Genomic DNA, 26,803 nt, shown 5'->3' with positions numbered 1-26,803 from the left:
GGCCTGTCAGGGGGTTGGGGGCTAGGGGAGGGATAGCATTAGGAGAAACGCCTAATGTAGATGATGGGTTGATGGGTGCAGCGAACCACCATGGCATGTGTATACCTATGTAACAAACCTTCATGTTCTGCACATGTATCCTAGAACTTAAAGTATAATTTTTAAAAAAAGGTCGACTATTAAACTAGCCTTTACTCTGACTTCACCCTTTGTCTTTTCCAGACAATTTATTTGCCACTCTTATCTCCAAGTAGTTCTTTCATGACACAGAGACCTGTATTTCATTCACCATTTGCTTTTCCTAACTTACTAGTTCACTCTTTTCTTTATTGCCTTCCATATCCAGCTTAAATTTTATAATTCTTTATTTCAATAATACTATGGACTGAATGTTTATGCTCCTCCTGACACTCCAATTCATATGTTGAAGCCTAAATTCCCCATGTGATAGTATTTGGAGGGGGGGCCTTTGAGGTAATTAGGTCATGAGGGTGGAGCCCTTGCGAATGGGATTAGTTTCCTTATTAGGGGATGAAGAGACCAGAGTTTCTTCTCTCTGTCCTGTGAGCATACAAGAAGACCACCATTGATGAACCAGGAAAAATGCCCTTATCAGATACTGGATCTGCCAGTCCCTTGATCTTGGACTTCCCAGCTCCTAGAACTCTGAGAAATGAATTTCTGTTATTTAAGCTACTTAGTTTATGGTATTCTATTATAGAAGCCTGAACTGACTAAGACAAACAAGGAACAATAACATTCTTCCAATGCCCTGATTTCCTTTATCCCTCTGTCTTTTCTTCATACCTATCTAGCAAAAGTCCATCTCTGAATTTCCCCAACTAATTTATATTTGCCTATAGTAATAAGCCAAAGGCTGCTGGAGATAGTTATATGTCAATGAATATTAGCTCCTCTATAATTTAGTGATTAAAATGGCCTTGACATAATCCATGAAATTGTTCAGCAATCCTATGACATTGCTCTTATCAACTCCCTCTTTCACACATGATGACCGTTTTAGAACTTTTCTTCTCCACAAAGCTTCAAGCCTTTTGCTCCCAATTCACTCTCAGCATTACTTACATCATAGAAAAACTAGGAGCCCTCAGGCAGGAACTTTTTCACTTCCCACTACCAAACGGAAAACCCCATCTGCCTCTGTATTCACCTGCTCCTCCTCCCTCTTTTGCAATAGAGAAGCTGTCTCCCTTCCTACTTAAGGCCATTTCTGCCTCTTGCCCTTTTGTTTCTACTTTCTGCCAGTTTTTTTTTTCAATATTTTACATTATTTCTCTTTTCTGTCATAGAAATTTAATCATACCTGTTTATTGGATTGTTTCCTTCAGTATTTAAATATGTTCTTTTCTCTCCCACTTACAAAATAAAACTTCCTTGATCTTATATTTTTCTCTACCTACTACCCTATTTCTCTAATCAGCCAACTTTCTCAAAAGGATTGACTATTCTCAGACTCCATTTCCTTATATATCACTCTGTCCTTTATGTGCTCTTACCTGACTTCTAGTCTCATCATTCCACCAAATCAGTTCTTCTAAAAGCACCAATAATATCCATTTAACATTTAGTTCTGATCTTTCTTGACCTCTTAGCATCATTTGATCCTGTCAATCTTTCCTTACTTTTTGAAATACCATCTCACTTTCACTTTTGTGATACTATGCTTTGCTGGTTCCCTCTCCCACATCTTGTCATTCTTTTTCAGTCTCCTTCACTCAGTCATTGAGTATTAAGTTTCCCTAAGGCTCTCCCAATCTCTCCTCTCATTCTGTTCTTTTGCCCTAGGTGATGCCATCCAAGCCACAATTTTCTTTTAAAAGCAAATGTTCCACAGGACTTTTGCACATGGTGTTTCCCTTGAGGGCTTGCTCCCTCAAACCCTCCCTTAACTCATTATATAATTATAATTTATACATTCTTTACCTTGAAGCTCAGATACCACCTTCTCTGAAAGCTTTATACAACCTACTTGTTCTTATGACACCTCTGCAGGACTTCTGCAATTATAATTTACGTTTATTTATCTGATTTGCTAAATGACAAGCTTCCATTGGAGGTAAGCTACATAATGGCAGATATTATATGTTTTTCTTATTATAAATTTATCCCTACCACTTAAGAAAATGCTGAGTACATAGTAGGTACACAACAAATAATTGTAGAATGAAATAACCAAATGAATAAACATTTCAAATAATGTATCTGTAAATATCAAGATGGGGATTTCCCATTCATGATTAAATACATGGTTTTGAAGCTGAGAGAGGTCTGGGCTGGAGAGATTAATTTGAAATTTAATTGCATGTAAGTGGTAATTAAGGTTGTAAGATTTCCCAGAAGATGCTTATGGAGGGAGAGAAGAGGGAAGAGGACAAAAACCTTGGGAACATTCATGTTTGTTAAACTGAGGCAGATAGAGGATGAGCCATCAAAGTAGGATGGGACTGACTACGCCATCCACACACGTGGACTTTCCTTGGCAGTCCTAATTTTAATATTTGGCCCTTTCGGCTAACAGATTTCACAACCACATATATTCATCAGAAAATCAGAAAACATATATGAATCACATATGTCATAGCATCTATAAAGGAACCAAATGTAAATCTAATTTTAATAATTATTAATTTTTAATCACTTATTAATAATGATATAACAATAATTAGTACTTATGACTATATAATAATTATTAATAAACTTGACTTTTTACCAATAACTGCAGTGAGGAATTAAGTGTGTTTTAAACATGGCTAATATACATAGTAATTATATTTTTATTTATAATCTTTTTAAACTATGCTTTTAAAAATTTGCCTAAATGTAAATATGTTCAACTTTTCTTTTTAGCCTGAAAGTACTTTACTAATTATCTGTGAAAATGGCTATATTCTTGAAGCTCCACTTCCAACCATAAAGCAAGAAGAGGATGATCATGATGTAGTCTCCTATGAAATCAAAGACATGCGCATAAAATGTTTCCATTTTTCAAGTGTCAAATCTAAGATTCTGGTATGGAATATTCCTGAAGCATTATCTTATAATAATTTCCTTTCCTTAGAATATAAAATATCCTATGTTAAGTGCTGATGGAATACACAAAAGAATAAAACATAGGCCCTGAACTTAAGGAGTTTATAATCTGGTAGGAAAGCAGCTATTAGAAGGCAGAAGTAAATAGATACTGAAATCAAAATGCAAAGAAGGAAATTTTAGGGCTCTGCAGAGGAAAAGAGAGAAGATTCGGATAGAGGGATGGGAGGAGGTCAAAGATGACTGCATGGAAGTGACATTTAGTACCTACAGAATGGGAGGGGCCAGGCACATTGGCTAATTCCTGTCATCCCAGCACTTTGGGAGGCTGAGGTGAGAGGATCGCTTGAGCCCGGGAGTTTATGGCTGCAGTGAGCTGTGATTGCACCAATGCACTCCAGCTCAGGTGACAGAGTGAGACCCTGTCTCACGAAAAAAAAAAAATAGGGGGAATTTTGAGAGGCGAAAATAGGATGATGGCCGTAAAGGCTGGAAGAACATCCCAAGAGAATGCAGAATTGTGAGTGTTTTCAAGAAATGAGGAATAGATCAATAAAATATAGGGAGGCAATTTGTTGAAGGATGTTGCAAGAGTCTGTGACCAATGCATGGAGCTCCTTAAATGCCAGCCAAGACATTTCATTTTAGACCACTGGAATCCATTGTGAGTTTGTGAGGAGGGGATTGATGTGATGATATCATATAAGTTAGGAAGATTATTCTGAGGGGTGAACAGAATGAAGTGGTAAAAGATGGGAGGCAGAAATACCAGTGTCAGAGGGCTTTTGCAAAGGACAATTGATAGATGATGAAGGCCAAACTCACAGTATTACTAAAGTTGGAAGCAACTTTCCTTGTGGACTATTTCAGTCTACCTAATTCCTGGGTTAACAGTGATAGGCTCTAAGAGAAGTTATATTTAGCTTCTCTATTAGGAAAAAAATGACCAAATAATTTCTATAAAACCAAGATTGATGGGGGTAAAACAAAAATGAGTCATTCTAATGATTTAAAAGTTTTAATGATAAAAATATATTCTCACATTGGTGAGTATTTTTAAATATTATTTGTTACAGAGTTGTATATCTTCTATTTTCATTGTCATCCCCAATGGTGTAAATGAACGAATGAGTCATAATTGTTTTTATACCTACTTAATGTTTATTTTAAAAGAGATTAATAGAAATTGAAAAGAGGGAGAGGCAAAGGGAGTTGAAGGAGAAAATAAGGGAAGAAAGGAGGAACAAGCTAGCAGCAGAGATGGGAGAAGATGGAGAAAAAGAATTTCAGGAGGAGGAAGAGGAGGAAGAGGAGGAGGAGGAGGAGGAAGAAGAGCCATTACCTGAAATATTTATTCCATCAACCCCCTCTCCCATCCTCTGTGGATTTTACTCAGAGCCAGGGAAGTTCTGGGTTTCTTTGGTAAGTAACAATGTAATAATTTTTATCTTAATCATATTTCAATATAGTTTATAGTTATTGTAACTTCATTCTTTCTTACTCTTATGTTAAGATTTCATTTATCTATTTATTTTTTTTTAGATTTCATTTATTAAATACTATTGAAGTTGTGAGTTTTGGTGAATGAATGTGGGATATAGTTGTTTTTAAATAATCTTCACATCTCTTTTATATGTCTACTTGTGCAGATAATTGTACAGATAAATCCATAGATTATCTATTATCTGCTTGTCAATCATACATGTTCCAGGCAGGTCAAAGAGGAGAAGGATCAAGCGTAGAAAGGTAAAAGGCAAAAGGCTAGGGGGTTTTCCAACCAAGACTGTTGTTTTTTAATTTTGAAAAGAATAGCTTTCATGGCAGTATATCCGGTAGACTTTTCTTACTTCTCATTATCTATAGCTATGCAGTGGGGTCATATGCAAGTCTAGGAAGATAAGTGTTTTTAGATGGTCTAATTGCCACCCTGAATAAAACCAGAACTTGGCTCATAAGGAAGAAGGGAAAAATGGATATTAGGAAGAAAGTACCAGGGCCTATCACAATGCTATAGGAGTATGTCCTCCAATTATACATTTTTTGCTATTTGCTTGAAATATTTTATTGACCTACTGCAAAGCAAGATTTCCTTCATTATAATTTTGTCACAATTTTCAGTTCCATCCACCAAAAATAATTTCATAAAAGTGTATGTGGAAGATCATTACTAATTCATCCCTGGTCCTAGGTCTTTAGCCAGGCCAGGACACTGACTAGCCAAGGACTGTTGCTGTAAGGAGTGATGAGTGTTGACTTTTTCCCTTCTCAACTTTTCCTAGAAATATATCTTTTGTATTACTAAGGAGGCAAGCAGAAAGAAGGATGGAAAATAGCATTAGAGACATCACAGGACATCGTTTATTAGTTTCTCTACCCTTTCTGCCTGTCTTCTGTGTTTTATGAAACAATTGTAAATGGCTACTATTGTATGGAGTTCAAAAGATAAAGGGATAAAGAAAAGATGGTTCCTCCCTTCAGGAAGTCTTCATTTGAGGGAAAGACATATAGAAACAATTAATGTAATACAATGCAATAAATTTCCAGTGTCGTGGAAATATAGATGCAAAAATTACTCATTATTTAACAAACATAATTGGGAAGATTGGGAAGATTGCTTGAGCCCAAGAGTTCGAGACCAGCCTGTGTAATATAGTGAGACACCATCTCAAACAACAACAACAAAACACAAACAGAAAACCCCACACATATTTGATGCCTACTCTTAGGGTTTCCAAGTAAAATTACATAGTACATACTTACACTAAAAATTATTTTTGGCTGGGTGCATTGGCTCACACCTGTAATCTCAGCACTTTGGGAGGCCGAGGAGGGTGGATCACGAGGTCAGAAGATCAAGACCATTCTGGCCAACATGGTGAAACCCCGTGTCTACTAAAATACAAAACATTAGCCGGGCATGGTAGCAGGTGCCTGTAGTCCCAGCTACTCGGGAGGCCAAGGCAGGGGAATCGCTTGAACCTAGGAGGTGAAGGTTGCAGTGAGCTGAGATTGTGCCACTACACTCTAGCCTGGTGACAGAGAAAGACTCTATCTCAAAAAAAATATGTATTTTTTTGTTTGTCTGAAATTTGAATTTAATAGATGTCCTTTATTTTCATTTGCCGAATATGACAACTTACTTATTCTGTACCAGGTATTTTTCTAAGTAATTTACTTAACCAACTATAAAATAAGTGCTACTTTTTTTTGCATTTTATATATGAAGAAATCAAGGCATGGAAATGTTAGGCGTTTTATCCAAGGCCATATAACTAATGAGAAGTGAAACTAGGATCTGGACTCAAGCAATCTGGCTCCAGAGTTCATGCCCTTAACCATTAAGCTACACTGGTGAACAATGTTAAAACATAGTTAACAGAGGTAGCAAAGCTTGAGTCAACTATTTGACAACTCTGTGCCTGCAGCCAAACAAATGGTGAAGAAAAACCGGTCTCATTTTGAAGTAATGACTGCAGTTCTCAAATCAATACTCACACTGCAGGCCAATTCTACTGCCCAGCCTTATTCACTTTCCAAATTGTTGCATTAAGTCTTTCTTCTCCCCTCAAACATTTTGTACCTTCTCTTACTCTTCAATGATAACCTCATCTCACGTTTCACAGAAAAAAAAAAAGCAGATGGAATTTCCTTTTCTTGTCTCAATTAGATGTAACACCCTATAGGGATCTATATACCTTTTGTCTGCTTTGCATATTGTATAATTGGAGAACAGTCCCCTGCAACTCTCCAAGGACACTGTTCCCAGTGGCTCCTTGATCCTATCCCTTCTCATTTTCTCAAAAATTTTGCTCCTGAGATAGACCACTTGGTCTCCTGTATCATCAGTTTCTGTCTTTTCTATTCAGTTATTATCATGAGCATACAAACATGCTCTAGTACTAATCTTAATTTTATTTTCTTAACCTCTCTTTCCTTTTCCCCCCTTGCTCTGTTACAGGAAAAGTTATTGAAAGAATCATCTGTAATCATTGGCTTAACTTATTCACCTCCTATTTGATCTTCAACCCATTCCAGTTGGGCTATCTCCATCATGTCACTGATGATGACAAGCTCAGAGGTCAATTCTCTGTCCATTTGACTTTTTGGGACATTAACAGAGTTGACCCCTCATACTTCTCAAATGCTTTCTTCTCTTGGCTTCTAAGACATTACACTCTTCTGACCATTCCATTTCAGCCTCTTTTGCTGGCTTCTCATGTGCAGAACAAGCTTTGAAGTTTGAAATACTCCAGAGTGTGGCCTTGGGCCCCCTCTTTCTTGCTAAGGTGACTTTACACAGTCTCCTGGCTTTAAATATCACTTACCTTCCAGTGAATCTCAAATATTTATTTCTAGTCCTGACCTCTCCCCTCCACTCAGACTTGTATATCCAACTTGACAATGCTCCTTGGCACCTCACAATTAACCTGTCCAAGACATTACTTTTAAACCCTACATGTACCATGCAAACCTGCTCCATCTCCATCTCAGTAAATGAGACAATCATCCACTTAGTTACTATGCCAAAACCTCGACGTTATTAAGGATTCTTCTCTTTCCTTTACTATTTGATACCTTTATATCGAAAGTAGGTCTTTTGTAAACAGTATATGGTTAGGCTTAAAAGAATCCTATAGGATTATGTTTGTCTTTTAAAAAAGTACTATGTTCATTTATATTTAATGTAATTACTGATATATTTTAGTTTAAGTCTACTATCTTACTAATGATTTCTATTTGTCACACTCATTCTAAATTTCTTTTCTTTCCCTTTTTTTTAACCTTCTATTGAGTGATCAGGTAATTTTATCCACAGTTTTCTTCCTCTACTAGATTATTAGTTATACATTCTTTTACTATTCTTTTAGAGGTGATTTTATTTATTTATTTTTATTTTTGAGACAGAGTCTCACTCACTCTGTTGCCCAGGCTGGAGTGCAATGGTGCCGTCTCGGCTCACTACAGCCTCTACTTCCCAGGTTCAAGTGATTCTCCTGCCTTAGCTTCCCGAGTAGCTGGGATTACAGGCGTGTGCCAACACGCATGGTTAAAAGGTGTAGTTTCTTCATTTTTATTTTGTTTGCAGTTCGTAGCACTCTAAATTTCAACATATCTCTTCAGTTTTAGAAAATTCTCAGCCATTATCTACCACAATGTTGCTTCTGGCCTATCTTTTCACTCTCTTGTTCTGGGACCCCAACTTTATGTGTATTACATCCTTCTCATGTTCCATATGTATCTTACACCATTCAAGAAGATTTTCCATCCCTTTTGTCTCCCTCCATGCTTTAGCCTATTTTTTCTGATCTCTGTTCCAGCTTCATAACTGTCTTGTTTTAAAGTTTGTTTTTCCAATTGCTTTTTATTGAAGTAAAAGACACATAACATAAAATTGACCATCTTAACTATTTTTAAGTGTACAGCTCAGTAGTAGTAAATGTATTCACAATGTTGTGACGTCATCCCCAACATCTGTCTCCACCGTCCTCCTCATCCTGTAACACTGAAACTCCCATACCCATTAAATGATAACTCCTGATTCTTCCCTTCTCTCAGCCCCTGGCAACCATCACTCTACTTTCTTTCTCTATGATTTTGACTACTCTAAGTATCTCAAATAAGGGAAATTATATAGTATCTGTCTCTTTATGACTGGCTTGTTTCACTTGGGATAATTTCCCCAAGTTTCATCCATGATGCAGCATATGTCAGAATTTCCTTTCAAGGCTGAATAATACTCCATTTTAAGTATGTACTGTATTTTGCTTATATACTCAGTCATCAATAGACACTTGGGGCCAGGCATGGTGGCTCACGCCTGTAATCCTAGCACTTTAGGAGGTCAAGGCGGGTGGATCACTTGAGGCCAGGAGTTCCAGACCAGCCTGGCCAATGTGGCAAAACCCCATCTCTACTAAAAATAGAAAAAATTAGATGGGTGCAGTGGCTCACACCTGCAATCCTAACTACCTGGGAGGCTGAGGCAGGAGAATTGCTTGAACTCGGGAGGTGGAAGTTGCAGTGAGCCGAGATGGCACCACTGCATTCCAGCCTGGGTGACAGAGTGAGACTCCATCTCAAAACAAACACACAAAAATAGACACTTGGATTGCTCCCACCTTTTGGCTGTTGTGAATAATGCTGCTATGAATGAGGTGGGTGTTCAAATATCCCTTTGAGACCCTGCTTGAACCCTGGGAATTATTATTTCTTTCTCCATAAGTCTATGAGACTGCAGATAGCTTTGTCCAGCTTCTTAGCCTCTCAACTGCCACATATATGTAACAAACCTGCATGTTGTGCACATGTACCCCAGAACTTAAAGTATAATAATTAAAAAATAATAAAATAATAAAAAAAAAGAACTGACAGTTGCTTCAGGGAGTAAAGCAGTGTCAAATGCTTGACTCACTTCTGGCTTTCCCTCTTTTTTGGATCTTGCTACTTTGGTAGCTTTCCAATGCCTTCAAACACATTTATGAAATTTGTTCTGATTGTTCTCAGTGGGAGAGTTTGGCTGAAACAATCTATCCTGCCATTGCCAAAAGTGAAAACTTAGTAATTTGATTTTCAGAGGTGATCATGTTGTTACCTTCTCTTTCTTATTTATTCTTTTTTTGTTCATAAAGTTGTTCTAACCCTTAATTTGTTTCCTATAATAAGGAATCTCAGTATTAAGGAAATTAGAGTTGGAGCAATATAGCTCTTCCAGTTGATCATTCGTCTTCTCACTACATGGATAAATTTTTCTGAAATAGCCCTTTCTGGAAAATTAAAGTGTTTACAGTTACCTTAAACTGAAAACTAGCTGTAAACATGAGGAACTGCAAAACCCTAATATTTGTTACTGCTTATTCAGAATAATGCTTGAAGAAATAAAATGAAATTCTATAGGTAGGGAGTCAGAGGTGATATCTCTCTTGTATTAGCTTTTAAATGAAAACAAATCATCATAAGGTTTTTAATATAATTATATAGTTGTGTATAAATGGATAAAGGAGATGCTTTATAGAAATAATAAATCTATAATCATAGAAATTATGTAGAAGTAGATGTTTGAAAACATCTATTTTATGTTTTCAAATTTGAAATAATCAAAAGATTCTCATGCATTTATGTGTGTTATATTCAAGTACCACCTTCTATGTTACTTATCTCTTTTCTAGGGTGACTATGATTCTGGTTTTCTGTATCACTGTGAGTTCCCCCCTTGTGATGAAAGCAGTGATTTCAAAGAACAAAAAGATGAACCTATCGATGTCCGTTATCTTGAGGATACAGAGGATAATCCCATCCGAACTATCACTTTCAAGTGAGCAGTATTTCAAAAAGCTTTAAAAAAAACCATATCCCGTTAGTGTCTATGCTTTTGTCCATCATGGATATTGTCAATTTTTAAAGATCCATCCAAATAAAGGGATACTTAAAAAATATTTGGTTAAATAAATCAAATGAATAAATAAAATCAAAGCTAATACTGAAATCATATTTAAATACCCCCACCAAATATTCTGTCAGTATTTTTGTTTATCGCACAATTGAATTGTATGGATTTACATTCTGCTACCTAGGAGGATGCTACTTAGTCAGAAGTGAAGGTTCAGAGTTATGGTTATTCTGGAGAAATCACAATTGAATCATTAGCCCTTTCATAATTGAGAACTAGGCAAATATGCCAGTTATTCTTCTGATGATGCAATATAATAGCTTCAAATTTCAAATTGGCCTTTTTTCTCTATTCTTTTGCATTAGTTTGCTAGGGCTGCCACAATAAAACACCACAGACTAGGTGGCTTAAACACCAGAATTTTTTTCTCTCACAGTTCTGGAGGCTGGAGTTCCAAGATCAAGGTGTCAGCAGGGTGGTTTCTCTTGAAGACTGTCTTCTTAACTTGTAGATATTTGCCTTCTTGCATGATCTTTTCTCTGGGTGCATGTCATCCCTGATGTTTCTGTCTGTATCCTAATCTCTTCTTCTTTTTTTTATTATTATACTTTAAGTTCTAGGGTACATGTGCACAACGTGCACATTTGTTACATGGGTATACATATGCCATGTTGGCTTGCTACACCTATCAACTCGTCATTTAAATTAGATATTTCTCCTAGTGCTATCCCTCCCTCTGCCCCCCACTCCCCAACAGGCCCTGGTGTGTGATGTTCCCTGCCCTGTGTCCATGTGTTCTCATTGTTCAATTCCCACCTATGAGTGAGAACATGCGGTGTTTGGTTTTCTGTCGTTGTGATAGTTTGCTGAGAATGATGGTTTCCAGCTTCATCTACGTCCCTGAAAAGGACATGAACTTATCCTTTTTTATGGCTGCATAGTATTCCATGGTGTATATATGCCACATTTGCTTAATCCAGTCTATCATTGATGGACATTTGGGTTGGTTCCAAGTCTTTGCTATTGTGAATGGTGCCGCAATAAACATATGTGTGCATGTGTCCTTATAGTAACATGATTTATAATCCTTTGGGTATATACCCAATAAGGGGATCACTGGCTCAAATGGTATTTCTAGTTGTAGATCTTTGAGGAATCGCCACACTGTCTTCCACAATGGTTGAACTAATTTACACTCCCACCAGCAGTGTAAAAGCATTCCTATTTCTCCACATCCTCTCCAGCATCTGTTGTTTCCTGACTTTTTAATGAGTGCCATTCTAACTGGTGTGAGATGGTATCTCACTCTGGTTTTGATTTGTACTTCTCTGATGATCAGTGGTGATGAGCATTTTTTCATGTGTCTGTTGGCTGCGTAAATGTCTTCTTTTGAGAAGTGTCTGTTCTTATCCTTTGCCCACTTTTTGATGGGATTGTTTGTTTTTTTCCTGTAAATTTGTTTAAGTTCTTTGTAGATGCTGGATATTAGCCCTTTGTCAGATGAGTAGATTGCAAAAATTTTCTCCCATTCTGTAGGTTGCCTGTTCACTCTGATGATAGTTTCTTTTGCTGTGCAGAAGCTCTTTAGTTTAATTAGATCCCATTTGTCAATTTTGGCTTTTGTTGCCATTGCTTTTGTTGTTTTAGACATGAAGTCTTTGCCCATGCCTATGTCCTGAGTGGTATCACCTAGGTTTTCTTCTAGAGTTTTTATGGCTTTAGGTCTTACATTTAAGTCTTTAATCTATCTTGAGTTACTTTTTGTATAAGGTGTAAGGAAGGGATCCAGTTTCAGCTTTCTACATATGGCTAGCCAGTTTTCCCAGCACCCTTTATTAAACAGGGAATCCTTTCCCCATTGCTTGTTTTTGTCAGGTTTGTCAAAGATCAGATGTTTGTAGATGTGTGGTGGTATTTCTGAGGCCTCTGTTCTGTTCCATTGGTCTGTATATCTGTTTTGGTACCAGTACCATGCTGTTTTGGTTACTATAGCCTTGTAGTATAGTTTGAAGTCAGGTAGTGTGATGCCTCCAGCTTTGTTCTTTTGCTTAGGATTGTCTTGGCGATGCGGGCTCTTTTTTGGTTCCATATGAAGTTTAAAGTAGTTTTTTCCAATTCTGTGAAGAAAGTCATTGGTAACTTGATGGGGATGGCGTTGAATCTATGAATTACCTTGGGCAGTATGGCCATGTTCATGATATTGATTCTTCCTATCCATGAGCATAGAATGTTCTTCTATTTGTTTGTTTGTGTCCTCTTTTATTTCATTGAGCAGTGGTTTGTAGTTATCCTTGAAGAAGTCCTTCACATCCCTTGTAAGTTGGATTCCTAGGTATTTTATTCTCTTAGTAGCAATTGTGAATGGGAGTTCACTCATGATTTGGCTGTTTGTCTGTTACTGCTGTATAGGAATGCTTGTGATTTTTGCATATTGATTTTGTATCCTGAGACTTTGCCGAAGTTGTTTATCAGCTGAAGGAGATTTGGGGCTGAGACAGCGGGGTCTTCTAAATATACAATCATGTCATCTGCAAACAGGGACAATTTGACTTCCTCTTTTCCTAATTGAATATCCTTTATTTCTTTCTCTTGCCTGTTTGCCCTGGCCAGAACTTCCAACACTACGTTGAATAGGAGTTGAGAGCACATCCTTGTCTTGTGCCAGTTTTCTTTTCTTTTTTTTTTCCTGCATGATCAAGATCAAAATTTTTTTAAAATTATTATTATACTTTGTTTTAGGGTACATGTGCACAACGTGCAGGTTTGTTACATATGTATACATGTGCCATGTTGGTGTGCTGCACCCATTAATTCATCATTTAGCATTAGGTATATCTCCTAATGCTATCCCTCCCCCCACCCCCCACCCCACAACAGTCCCTGGTGTGTGATGTTCCCCTTCCTGTGTCCATGTGTTCTCATTGTTCAATTCCCACCTCTGAGTGAGAACATGCGGTGTTTGGTTTTTTGTCCTTGCGATAGTTTGCTGAGAATGATGGTTTCCAGTTTCATCCATGTCCCTACAAAGGACATGAACTCATCATTTTTTATGGCTGCATAGTATTCCATGGTGTATATGTGCCACATTTTCTTAATCCAGTCTATGGTCGTTGGACATTTAGGTTGGTTCCAAGTCTTTGCTATTGTGAATAGTGCTGCTATAAACATACATGTGCATGTGTCTTTATAGCAGCATGATTTATAATTCTTTGGGTATATACCCAGTAATGGGATGGCTGGGTCAAATGGTATTTCTAGTTCTAGATCCCTGAGGAATCACCAGACATTTATGCAGCCAAAAAACACATGAAAAAATGCTCATCATCACTGGCCATCCTAGAAATGCAAATCAAAACCACAATGAGATACCATCTCACACCAGTTAGAATGGCGATCATTAAAAAGTCAGGAAACAACAGGTGCTGGAGAGGATGTGGAGAAATAGGAACACTTTTACACTGTTGGTGGGACCGTAAACTAGTTCAACCATTGTGCCAGTTTTCAAAAGGAAATGCTTCCACTTTGCCCATTCAGTATGATGTTGGCTGTGGGTTTGTCATAAATAGCTCTTATTATTTTGAGGTACATTCCATCAATACCTGGTTTATTGAGAGTTTTTAGCATGAAGCGCTGTTGAATTTTGTTGAAGGCCTTTGCTGCGTCTATTGAGATAATCATTTGGTTTTTGTCATTGGTTCTGTTTATGTGATGGATTACTTTTATTGATTTGTGTATGTCGAACCAGCCTGGCATCCCAGGGGTGAAGCCCACGTGATTGTGGCGGATAAGCTTTTTGATGTGCTGCTGGATTTGGTTTGCTAGTATTTTACTGAGGATTTTTGCATCTATGTTCATCAGGGATATTGGTCTAAAATTCTCTTTTTTTGTTGTGTCTCTGCCATGCTTTGGTTTCAGGATGATGCTGCCCTCATAAAATGAGTTAGGGAGGATTTCCTCTTTTACAATTGATTGGAATAGTTTCAGAAGGAGTGGTACTGCCTTCTCTTTGTACCTCTGGTAGAATTCGACTGTGAATCTGTCTGGTTCTGGACTTTTTTTGGTTGGTAGGGTATTAATTATTGCCTCAATTTCAGAACGTGTTATTGGTCTATTCAGAGATTCAACTTCTTCCTGGTTTAGTCTTGGGAGGGTGTATGTGTCCAGGAATTTATCCACTTATTCTAGATTTTCTAGTTTATTTGCATAGAGGTGTTTATAGTATTCTCTGATGGTAGTTTGTATTTCTGTGGGATCAGTGGTGATATCCCCTATATCATTTTTTATTGCATCTATTTGATTCCTCTCTTTTCTTCTTTATTAGTCGTGCCAGCGGTCTATCAATTCTGTTGATCTTTTCAAAAAAACAGCTCCTGGATTCATTGATTTTTTGAAGTGTTTTTTTGGTCTCTATCTCCTTCAGTTCTGCTCTAATCTTAGTGATTTCTTGCCTTCTGCTAGCTTTTGAATATGTTTGCTCTTGCTTCTCTAGTTCTTTTAATTGTAATGTTAGGGTGTCGATTTTAAGTCTTTCCTCCTTTCTCTTGTGGGCATTTAGTGCTATAAATTTCCCTCTACACACTGCTTTAAATGTGTCCCAGAGATTTTGGTACATTATGTCCTTGTTCTCCTTGGTTTCAAAGAACATATTTATTTCTGCCTTCATTTCATTATGTACCCAGTAGTCATTCAGGAGCAGGTTGTTCAGTTTCCATGTAGTTGTGCAGTTTTGAGTGAGTTTCTTAATCCTGAATTCTAGTTTGATTGCATTGTGGTCTGAGAGACAATTTGTTGTGATTTCTATTCTTTTACATTTGCTGAGGAGTGTTTTGCTTCCAATTATGTGGTCAATTTTGGAATAAGTATAATGTGGTCCTGAGAAGAATGTATATTCTGTTGATTTGGGATGGAGAGTTCTGTAGATGTCTATTAGATCTGCTTGGTGCAGAGGTGAGTTCAAATCCTGGATATCCCTGTTAACTTTCTGTCTCGTTGATCTTTCTAATAATGACAGTGGGGTATTAAAGTCTCCCATTATTATTGTATGGGAGTCTAAGTCTCTTTGTAGGTTTCTAAGGACTTGCTTTATGAATCTGGGTGCTCCTGTATTGGGTGCATGTATATTTAGGATAGTTAGCTCTTCTTGTTGAATTGATCCCTTTACCATTATGTAATGGCCTTCTTTGTCTCTTTTGATCTTTGTTGGCTTAAAGTCTGTTTTATCAGAGGCTAGGATTGCAACCTCTGCTTTTTTTGCTTTCCATTTGCTTTGTAGATCTTCCTCAATCCCTTTATTTTGAGCCTATGTGTATCTCTGCATGTGAGATGGGTCTCCTGAATACAGCACACTGATGGGTCATGACTCTTTATCCAATTTGCCAGTCTGTGTCTTTTAATTGGAGCATTTAGCCCATTTAAATTTAAGGTTAATATTGTTATGTGTGAATTTGATCCTGTCATTATGATGTTAGCTGGTTATTTTGCCTGTTAATTGAAGGAGTTTCTTCCTAGCCTTGATGGTCTTTACAATTTGGCATGTTTTTGCAGTGGCTGGTACCAGTTGTTCCTTTCCATGTTTAGTGCTTCCTTCAGGAGCTCTTGTAAGGCAGGCCTGGTGGTGACAAAGTCTCTCAGCATTTGCTTGTCTGTAAAGTATTTTATTTCTCCTTCACTGATGAAGCTTAGTTTGGCTGGATATGAAATTCTGTGTTGAAAATTCTTTTCTTTAAGAATATTGAATATTGGCCCCCACTCTCTTCTGGCTTGTAGGGTTTCTGCTGAGCGATCTGCTGTTAGTCTGATGGGCTTCCCTTTGTGGGTGACCCAACTTTTCTCTCTGGCTGCTCTTAAAATTTTTTCCTTTATTTCAACCTTGGTGAATCTGACAATTATGTGTCTTGGGGTTGCTCTTTTCAAGGCGAATCTTTGTGGTGTTCTCTGTATTTCCTGAATTTGAATGTTGGCCTGCCTTGCTAGGTTGGGGAAGTTCTCCTGGATGATATCCTGAAGAGTGTTTTCTAACTTGGTTCCATTTTCCCCATCACTTTCAGGTACACTAATCAAACATAGATTTGGTCTTTTCACATAGTCCCATATTTCATGGAGACTTTGTTCATTTCTTTTTACTCTTTTTTCTCTAATCTTGTCTTCTTACTTTATTTCATTAATGTGATCTTCAATCACTGATATCCTTTCTTCCACTTGATCGAATTGGCTATTGAAACTTGTGCATGCGTCACGAAGTTCTCGTCCTGTGGTTTTCAGCTCCAGGAGGTCATTTAAGGTCTTCTCTACACTTTTTATTCTAGTTAGCCATTCATCTAACCTTTTTTTCAAGGTTTTTAGCTTCTTTCAATGGGTTAGAAGATGCTCCTTTAGCTTGGAGAAGTTTGTTATTACCAACCTTCTGAAGCCTACTTCTGTCAACTCATCAAAGTCATTCTCTGTCCAGCTTTGTTCCATTGCTGGCGAGGAGCTGTGATCCTTTGGAGGAGAAGAGGTGCTCTGGTTTTTGGAATTTTCAGCTTTTCTGCTCTGGTTTCTCCCCATCTTTGTGGTTTTATCTACCTTTGGTCTTTGATGTTGGTGACCTACAGATGGTGTTTTGGTGTGGATGTCCTTTTTTGTTGATGTTGATGCTATTCCTTTCTGCTTGTTAGTTTTCATTCTAGCAGTCAGGGCCCTCAGCTGCAGGTCTGTTGGAGTTTGCTGGAGGTCCACTCCAGGCCCTGTTTGCCTGGGTATCACCAATGGAGGCTGCAGAATGGCAAATATTGCAGAAGAGCAAATATTGCTGCCTGATCCTTCCTCTAGAAGCTTCATCCCAGAGGGGCACCTGCCTGTATGAGGTGTCTGTTGTCCCCTACTAGGAGGTATCTCTCACGCTATGTGGGGGTCAAGGACCCACTTGAGGAGGCAGTCTGTCCGTTCTCAGAGCTTGAACGCTGTGCTAGGAGAACCACTGCTCTCTTCAGAGCTGTCAAACAGGAACGTTTAAGTCTGCGGAAGTTGTCTGCTGCCTTTTGTTCAGCTATGCCCTGCCCACAGAGGTGGAGTCTATAGAGGCAGTAGGCCTTGCTGAGCTGCGGTGGCCTCTGCCCAGTTAGAGCTTCCCAACTGCTTTGTTTACTTAGTCAAGCCTCAGTAATGGCAGATGCCCCTCCACCCACCAGGCTGCAGCCTCACAGGTTGGTCTCAGACTGCTGTGCTAGCAGTGAGCAAAGCTCCATGGGCATGGGACCTGCTGAGCCAGGCGTGGGAGGGAATCTCCTGGTCTGCCGGTTGCTAAGACTTTTGAAAAGTGCAGTATTTGGGCAGAAGTATACCGCTTTTCCAGGTACAGTCTGTCACAGTTTTCCTTGGCTGGGAAAGGAAAATCTCCTGACCCCTTGAGCTTCCCAGGTGAGGCAACACCCTGCCTTGCTTTGGCTTGCCCTCTGTGGGCTGCACCCACTGTCCAACCAGTCCCAATGAGATGAACCAGATACCTCAGTTGGAAATGCAGAACTCACCCGTCTTCTGAGTCGATCTTGCTGGGAGCTGCAGACCGGAGCTGTTCCTATTTGGCCATCTTGGAAGCGACCCCCTTTAATATCTTCTTCTTATGAGTACACCAGGCAGACTGGATTAGAACCTACCCTAATGTTCTCATTTTAACTTAATTACCTCTTTAAAGGCCCTATCGCAATGCAGTTACATTCTGAAGTATTAGGGGTTAGGGCTTCAATATAGGAATTTTGGGGGTGTACAATTCAGTCCATAACAACTTTGTTATTAATTTAGCCACTTGTCAATTAAGTTGAAATTAAGCATTATTTTCAGATTAATGGGAAGAACAATTTACATTTTTTGTTTCATAGCATTAACAAAGTTATGATGTTTTGTGGAATGAAAAATGGAGCAATTCGAGTCTATGTCCTAAATCAGAATGATCCTTCATTGACCAGTTTGGTGGACTACTGGCACTTCAATATGCACGACAATAATTATGGATGTATTAAAAGTATTGCTAGTAGCTTTGATGATCGTTTCTTGGTGACTGCTGGAGCAGATGGTAATATCTTTGTTTTCAACATTTTTTCTGAATTTATGCTAAGGAAAGACATGAAGGCCAAAGTTCCATCTCCCAGGGTATGTAATTAATTAACCAGTTAATTAGTAACAAACTGTATTTAAAAATAGTGATATTAAAATTGTTCATATTCTTTATAAATTAAAAGTTATTTAGACATATTCACCTTATAGTCTAATCTTCCTGCTACTATTATAATTTGACTTTCTGGTGCTTCTATATCAAATATTAAAGGTATTACATTCCCCTTGTTATTAAAGATTGGAATTCCCCAGATTAAAAAATAATGTGTCAGTTTTTCTATGTAGTCAAAAGTTTGTATATTAAAAAAACTTTCTTAATCAAAGTTTTTTTTCAAAGTTCGCAATTTTTTCAGATTTTCTTTTGCCTTTCATTTATTCATTCACTCATTGTAAGAGCTGATATAGGACATATGCCATAAAGTGTGGTTTTGATAGGGGTTGCAAAAATATAGTTGTTTTTAGTATTAGAATGTGACAATGCAGGTCATGATCAAAGATTCAGTATAAAGTATTTTTTTAAAAGCAGAACTAGATTTTTGGCTTTATGATGAAGTTTGAGGGTTCAGATCCCTAAATTATATCCTTTTTTCCTGTCACAGAACTTGAATTTCATATTATCAAAGCAATTTATTTGGAAAAAGTCAGTAGTTAATAACCATTAGAATTGCTCCTAAGGAGAAAGGAGTTGTATTAGAAAGATTATAGCTAAAATTCCTTTGAACATATTGGCTTCCCATTTAGCAGGTAACCTACTTCAAGTACACATAAGAATGTAGGGAAGATATGAGTAGGTCAATTTTCATTTCTTCTAATAGCAAAATTTGGAGTATGGGCTGCTGTTTAGAGAGGGTCCAGCTCAGAAAAAGTAATTACAGGAGGGAAAGTATATGAACGGGAAGAAAATGCCTTTCTACCTGGTGCCAGCCCTCTCTATAGAAACCCATATTGGATAGAAAAATATTTATTCCATATTTCAGTAATCATGTCCTTTTATTTACGGCTGCAGTCAATATCCCTCTCTACAGAAACCCATATTGGATACAAAAATATTTATTCCACATTTAAATTTATGGCTGCCATCAATATTTCTGAAATCACTGAAGCAGACATTGCTTTTAAGAAAGAAAAATGAGAAAGATTTAAAAAAAAAAGAGAACAACCAAGCTCAGCACTGATCTGAGGTTCTTACCTTACTGTACTTTAGAATCGGCTAGGGAGCCCTAGAAGTACAGATGCCAGAGCCCACCCAAGAACAATTAAATTACAATCTGTGAAGGTGAGGCCCAGTCTTCAGTACTGTATACACTATCCTTCATGTGATTCTACTGTGCAGCTAGGATTGAGACCCATTGGCATATATTTTGGAACTAATTGGCATATTTTTGGAACTTTGTTTAACTCAACCTTATTGGAAACAACTGTGGCCAGGAGACAATTGCCCCAGTATCAGCATCAAATCCTAGAAGTTACACTGATATTAGAAAACCAAGGTACTTAGCTCTGGCCAATAAAAGAATAAAAAATAAATAAAATTCAGTAAATTTTTGTCCTAAGTGATTAATAATCAGTACAATTTATTAGCCATTACTGTCTCTTATATTGATCATGTTTTATGACTTTGCTTTTATTAAAGTCATAAACCTTGACTTCCATAAAAATATGTAGATTTACATTTCATACATATAAAGACTAATAAAACAACTTTATCAAAACAGAATCTTTATTTACTTACAACAAATGACAGCAAAACAGAGACCTATCTTTTATGAAAGAGAATAGGGAATAAAGTTTAGTTTTATTTATGAACAGACTAGTTAGCAAACTAATACTATTTTGTTCACTGGGTTCTAATTCTCCTTCCTTAATATCACAGACTAAGACATTTTACAGCACAGTACCTGAATAAACAGAGTAATTTTAAGTGATTTACTTTTTAGTTCCCCCAAATTTAAACTGATTTCCTTTCTTAAGGGAGACTTGTATTTCTGAATTCATATCTTTCTCTTTCAAGGAGGGGGATTATATTGTTCTTTGCATTTTGCATTTTATGTCTTCCTTTGAGAAGGTGATATAAAATGCTTACTAAAAATGTAAAAATTTATATATTGAAATATTTCTAGGACACACTGAGGTATTTGGACAAATGATTCATGTGATAAAAGTATATACTGAAAAACAGCATTTTGAAATAAATGATCTAGACTTTTGTGAATTCTGTGTTGATAGTATATGAACATTAATAATTTACATATTGAGGGGAAATTATGGGGATATTAACATTTTGCAAACATATGATTAGGTTAAGACTCTTCCTATGTACTCTTTCAAATAAAGCAGAAACAAATAAGTTTAGTAAACTGCATTTTTTTCTTGGATTTTTGTGAAACTAATTTTCAGACCTACAATTATTATAAAATTGGCAGAAAAAAACCCGAACCAGTTTGAGTTTTGAATTTACTTCTTCCTAGATATTTTAAGGAAAATACTATGCAATTTTAAAGGGCTAACCTTTTACTTCCCTTCTTATAGTTTGGAATTGAAACAGAGCCAATTCCAGAAGACATTGAAGATCCCAAAGCCTACAGGTATGGGAATTTTTGATAAATACTGACTAGGCCTGAGATTTTGCAAAACAAATCAACAGTGCAGAAGTTGACCATGCTTAATGAATTTTCAAATTATTGAATACTAATTTTCTCTTTCTCTGCTGTTTCTGTATCACAACCTGTTATTGTTTTAAATTTCTGTTTTCAGTATCGAGAATGCTAGGAGAAAAAGAGAACATGACAAGTTAATGAAAGAAGTGGAAGAAATAAAGGCACGGAAGAGAGAGAAGATCAAAGCTTTGAGGAATGAATTTTGTAAACTATTAGAAATGAATGAAGAATTACCAAAGCATATGCAGTTTAAACGAACAGTAAGCCTAATGTAAACTTGATTTTTATTTTAACATATGCTATTTCTGGATAGAGATGACTATTTTCCCAACAAGTAGAAACACTTAACATCATCTTTCTTTTTTGTTTGTTTCTTTCAAAATTTCAATAGCCATTTATTTTGGGCATCTTTTAATTTGTATGTGGGGTTTATCCATTTTAATCAGTTAAGATTCTTGTTGACACAAATTGTTTTACATCAACTGTTGTTATAGAACACATGAAAGGAATACATGGGGAAGAAATAAAGTAGAACCCAAGAGTTCTTTTAAGTTTTCTGTTATGGAGACATGAATAACAGATACACTGAAGTATAAACAAAAATTGGCCTGAAGTGTCCGGTGGCTGTCTTTGTTGGGAACTATGGCTAAACATCATCCCGATTTGATCTTTTGCTGCAAGCAGACTGGTATTGCTATCGGAAGACTGTGTGAAAAATGTGATGGCAAGTGTGTGATTTGTGATTCCTATGTGCGTCCCTGCACTCTGATGCACATATGTGATGAGCGTAACTATGGATCTTACCAGGGGTGCTGTGTGATCTGTGGAGGCCCTGGGGTTTCTGATGCCTGTTATTGTAAGGAAGTGCACCATCCAGGAGAAGGATAGGGATGGCTGCCCAAAGATTGTCAGTTTGGGTAACTCTAAGTCAGACCTTTTCTATGAATGCAAAAAATACGGCTTCGAGAAGAGGTGATTGGTGGGTGGCCCCTTCCTCCCCTCCACATCAAGCTGCTGCAGCTGCCAGAAAAGATGCCTACTACTACCAGCAGAAAGGGAGTGGAGCCCAGAGCATCACCAGGAGTGCCTTCTAGTGTACTGTCACCTTGCCACCCCCTCCCCTCCCTTCACCCAGACACATGGAAGGGATGGAAAAGGATTCTTCACAGAGCACTCCGGTACGCTGTATCAGAGAAAAAATTGATAGATTAGCTAATGGTTTTTCTTGAATTTGAGAAGCAAAGCCCTGTTCTCCATATTGATGTGTTCTCCCTCAACCAAGATCTTCTAAAAAGAAATAATATTTTAGTCTTCTGCTTGAGGAGTTGACTGTGAAGCTATGCCCAGTGAAAAACATATTCTTGCAGCAGCTCTGGTGGCAGTTGTCCTTGAGGAACCTTTGGTGTGTGGTGGGAAGCTGTCGGAACAAGAAATGTAGGCATTTAACCTTCTAACACTTGTGCTGGTTTCATGCCTTCTGAGAAATTAGAAACCCTTTCTGTTGCTATTATATTAATAAAATTGGTGTTTGTTTTCTGGTAAAAAAAAAAAAAAATTGTGGTCAGAATAGCAGGTCTTCAAAGTATAAAGCAGAAAATAAAATACAGGCCTTTAGGCTGGGCATGGTGGCTCATGCCTGTAATCCCAGCACTTTGGGAGGCCGAGGCGGGCGGATCATGAGGTCAGGAGATCGAGAGCATCCTGGCTAACATGGTGAAACCCTGTCTCTACTAAAAATACAAAAAAATTAGCCAGGTGTAGTGGTGGGCGCCTGTAGTCCCAGCTACTCAGGAGGCTGAGGCAGGAGAATGGCATGAAACCCGGGAGGCGGAGTGTGCAGTGAGCTGAGATTACACCACTGCACTGCAGCCTGGGGGACAGAGCGAGACTCTGTCTCAACAACAACAACAAAAAATACAGGTCTTTATTCTACAATATGTATAATTATATAATTTTTTATAAATTATAAAATTACTTTAACACAATACACAAAATAATAACAGTAGTCATTTTCTGATTCCATAAGCATTTCAAATACAGACATGTTGAGATGGCAAAATTATGCTATACTACGCAACTTTTGCCTCAATGAATCTAGCTTACTAGCTCAGGCTGAATATTCGCCCTCTGAAGCACTTCTTCAGGCATGCCAAAATAGGACTGACAGATGAAATTACATACGCGGTTTATTTCTCTCAATCCAATGAAGGCTTCCAGTGATCTTTAGGAAAGCCAATGCCCACCATGAATAGCATACACCTGGTAAGTTCCCTGGCCTTCCATTAAATCCACCCGAGGGTAACTCATTCACAAAACCACTAACCAGGTAAATCACAATTTACTTGATGTGACTGACTTGGTAATAGCCAGGAATCCTGTGCAACAATAAATTTGCCCAGCATAGGATTCAGAACCTGGTCTGTGACCAAATCCACCATCAAAATTCATACACAGATAAAACAAATTCAAGTGCCTTTTTTTTTTTACATTAATAGCATCAAGCTTCCCCAGGAGAGCCAGTTTCCACCGCACAAAAAGAGAATCTTGTATCAATTTCCCCCTACTTTATAAAAGTAGATTTTCCCCATCCCATGAAACAGCTGGTCTCTCTGCCCTGCACTGCGTTCATCCCTTGTCTTTAAGGCTGGCCCCCTCTGGTCCATTAATTCTGTATGCTGATAAAACTACCACAGTGCACGCTGGAACTTCCAGCAGACTGTTAGCTCAAGTTAGAGCAGCTGCTCAGTGGGACCCCAAAAGTCTCCAGCAAGAGAACCATCTTATTTTCATAAACTTGGAACATATTCCACAACTTTTTTACATCGATAACATTAATCCTATCATACAAAGTAAGAATCTGGACAGCACTAACAGTGTATAAAACATGAGGATCATGTCTGATATTAGCACTTATTCCAACAAACTCATGTTGGCAAGACTTAATAAATGTCAGAATTTCTTCACTATTCATGCAGTGAAGTTGTCCCATGAGATCCAATACTGTCAGACCCCAGTAGACACCACTCATTCTCAAATACTCAGACATATAGTATTCATAATCATCTTTCTTTGAGCCATAGGATGTGATACAGTCTACATGTTTCTCCAATAATAAGGTGTCTGGTGTATCTCGCTTGATAATAACATGCCCATGTCTAAGAGTGAAAAGCAAAAATCATCTTTAAGCTTCTTTTTATCTGGCCAGTCAGTATGTTTGCAGCAAAGAAACTACTCTAGAACTTGACACACTGCTTGGTTTGGAAGCAGATGAACCTCTTTACGTAATACAAAGTTTACTATTAGATTTGCCTACCACACTTTTTTTTTTTTTTTGGTAACAAGATAAGACATAAGTATAGGTTTGAATCTGGTTATCAACTCTTATTGTACTTAGCCAAAATACAATGGGTAGATGCATGTATAATTTGATTATCTGTGCTTCTATTTCGATAATTTATCAGATCTGTTGAAAAGACAGTACCCGGTTGATCTACAAAACTTTTTTTAAAATGACTTAATATAGTTGTAGCTATTGGGGCAATCACAAAATTGTTTAAGCCAATTTTGTATTCTACCTTTTTTTCTTTTGTGACTTACTGCAAAGCCCCACGTACCTGCTAGTGGTTAGCTTTTTTTTCATTTTGTACCCCTTCCGAAATGGAGTTAGTTAACCATCTAATCAAGTAAAAACCCATAATTCATAATATGCTCATGGGTTACCCAGTCCTGTAATTCTAGAAGCACTTTGCCAATTTCATATAAAAAATGCTGTGGTGAAATCATGATTTAATCATGTTGGTTAAAAAAACGAAGTCAAAATAGTTAAAAGACCTTTATGCTATTTTTCTAAGAAAAATGTTGAAACTTCCAGAGCATGGGTAATAAAATTTAAGATAAAAAACAACTGAGGCAAGTGCTGTGGCTAAGCACTTTGTACACATCATTACTTAAATGACACACAAACACCTCTGGAAAAAATAATTACTACTCACAATTTAGCACAAATATTGGCTCTGATATTTTTCCAGGGATGAAGTTAAGAAACATGAGACCTCTAAGTATCCTTATGGGAGAAAGTGGAGCCCTTTGTGAAGGAGATTCAACAAAAACTTGGTGATGTCGAGAAGACACCAGATACTGCTATCTTTCCTGGGTGGGGTCACACCAGGGGGGATGTTCAGATAATGATCAATTGCCATAAGCATCTACCTCGTGTCCAATTTTTATGTAATAGTAGTTTCTTTGAGATGGCGTCTTTAAAACTGTATACTCTCCAAATACTGATAGCATTCATTATTTTTATTGTGGGAAAAAAAACTGTGTAGCTTTATTTGCATTATTGTTAATTGCAAAGAACATTTCTCCGTATATTGTGGAAGTAAAGTTAAAATATGCTGTTTTTCTTCTGTAATGGACAGAGTTTATGATATTTGGGGAAGAGTTATGATGCAGCATGAAACTGGGGACAAAACTGAAATCTATGAAACAGAGTTGATACAGTACCGTTTTTGATGAATAGATCTTCTTATCTGCAGGATTTTGATGTAGATTCCCAAATCCGTGCTGAGATGCACAGAAAAACAGCTTTCAAAATTCAACAAGTGGAAAAGGAATTAGCTTGGGAAAAAGAGAAACATGAACTCGGCCTAATGAAGCTAAAGAATCGGTAGGATCCATATTCCCTACAAGCTAAGATGTTTGAGACCACATGTTTGAATAACATAGTTTATAATAGTGTCAGTGAAGTGGCCAGATAAGAGGGCTCTGGAAGTACCCACTGACTTGAAATCTCAAGGAATCCTCTTGTCACTGCTACTGATGTTTTCCTGAGCTTTCTGTGCACTCCTTTCTAGTTTAAATGTGGGAAATTTGTTTAACACTTAGATTTTAAAAATTATATAATACATATTTACTTTGTTTTGATGAATTATTTATTTTCTATCAAATTAATTAATGAACATGTATGTATTAAGAAATAAAAAATCAAATGGAACCAAAGGACTTTAAACAAAAGACAACCAGAGGTGGCTCTGGTTTTATCCCTGTCATGCATCAATTTGACTTCCAGGGGAAATGATTTTTTTTTGCCATTTACTGAGATATAATTTACATAAGTAAAGTACATAAATCTTAACATCTTGAAAGTTTTTTACGGATGTATAAATATATCTACTACTCAGATTAAGATAGAGAACATTTATAGCACTCCAGAAAGTTTCCCCATGTCCCCCTCACTTAATACTCTCTAAAGTTGAATCTTTATTGCCTTATATTAGTTTTGTTTGTGAATTCCATATAAATAGAGTGTTACAGTGTGGATTCTTTTGCATCTGGCCTTTTTTAAAAACTCATATGATGTCTAAGATTATCAATGTTGTTACATGTATCAGTAGTTCATTCTTTTCTGTTGCTTTTTAATGTTTCTTTAAAATGATTATACCACAGTTTATCCCTTCTACTGTTAATAGATATTTGAGTTGTTTCTATTTTTGGCTACCATAAATAATGTCACTATGAATATTGTGTATGTTTTTTGATGGAAATAAGTGCTTATTTCTGTTGGTTATATACTCAGTTGTGGAACTGCTGGGCCATAGTTTATTTGTATGTTTAGTTT

General features: G+C 37.2%; 1 protein-coding gene and 1 pseudogene across 5 annotated transcripts in view; both read left to right on the top strand.

Moving 5' to 3' along the window:
- CFAP44 (cilia and flagella associated protein 44) overlaps positions 1–26,803 on the top strand; it is a 154,228-nt gene that overhangs the window by 59,417 nt on the left and 68,008 nt on the right. For 4 of the 5 annotated variants that reach the window (XR_010118452.1, XM_055260149.2, XM_055260153.2 and 1 more), the window contains 7 exons: positions 2,869–3,030; positions 4,225–4,473; positions 10,218–10,363; positions 18,295–18,565; positions 21,059–21,114; positions 21,284–21,446; positions 25,722–25,852. Coding sequence is in view for 4 of the 5 variants with exons in the window: in XM_055260149.2 (XP_055116124.2) it covers positions 2,869–3,030; positions 4,225–4,473; positions 10,218–10,363; positions 18,295–18,565; positions 21,059–21,114; positions 21,284–21,446; positions 25,722–25,852 (1,178 nt within the window). In the remaining variant the exon portion in view is untranslated. The remainder of the gene's footprint in view (positions 1–2,868; positions 3,031–4,224; positions 4,474–10,217; positions 10,364–18,294; positions 18,566–21,058; positions 21,115–21,283; positions 21,447–25,721; positions 25,853–26,803) is intronic. The other variant, XM_063630025.1, reaches the window with a different exon arrangement.
- On the top strand, positions 21,691–23,192 carry LOC129471498 (PHD finger-like domain-containing protein 5A; annotated as a pseudogene).

This window comes from Symphalangus syndactylus, chromosome 21, assembly GCF_028878055.3.
Source record: "Symphalangus syndactylus isolate Jambi chromosome 21, NHGRI_mSymSyn1-v2.1_pri, whole genome shotgun sequence".
NCBI lineage: Eukaryota > Metazoa > Chordata > Mammalia > Primates > Hylobatidae > Symphalangus > Symphalangus syndactylus.
Note: the sequence above shows the minus strand (reverse complement) of the source record. Positions and strands in the feature narration are given on the sequence as shown.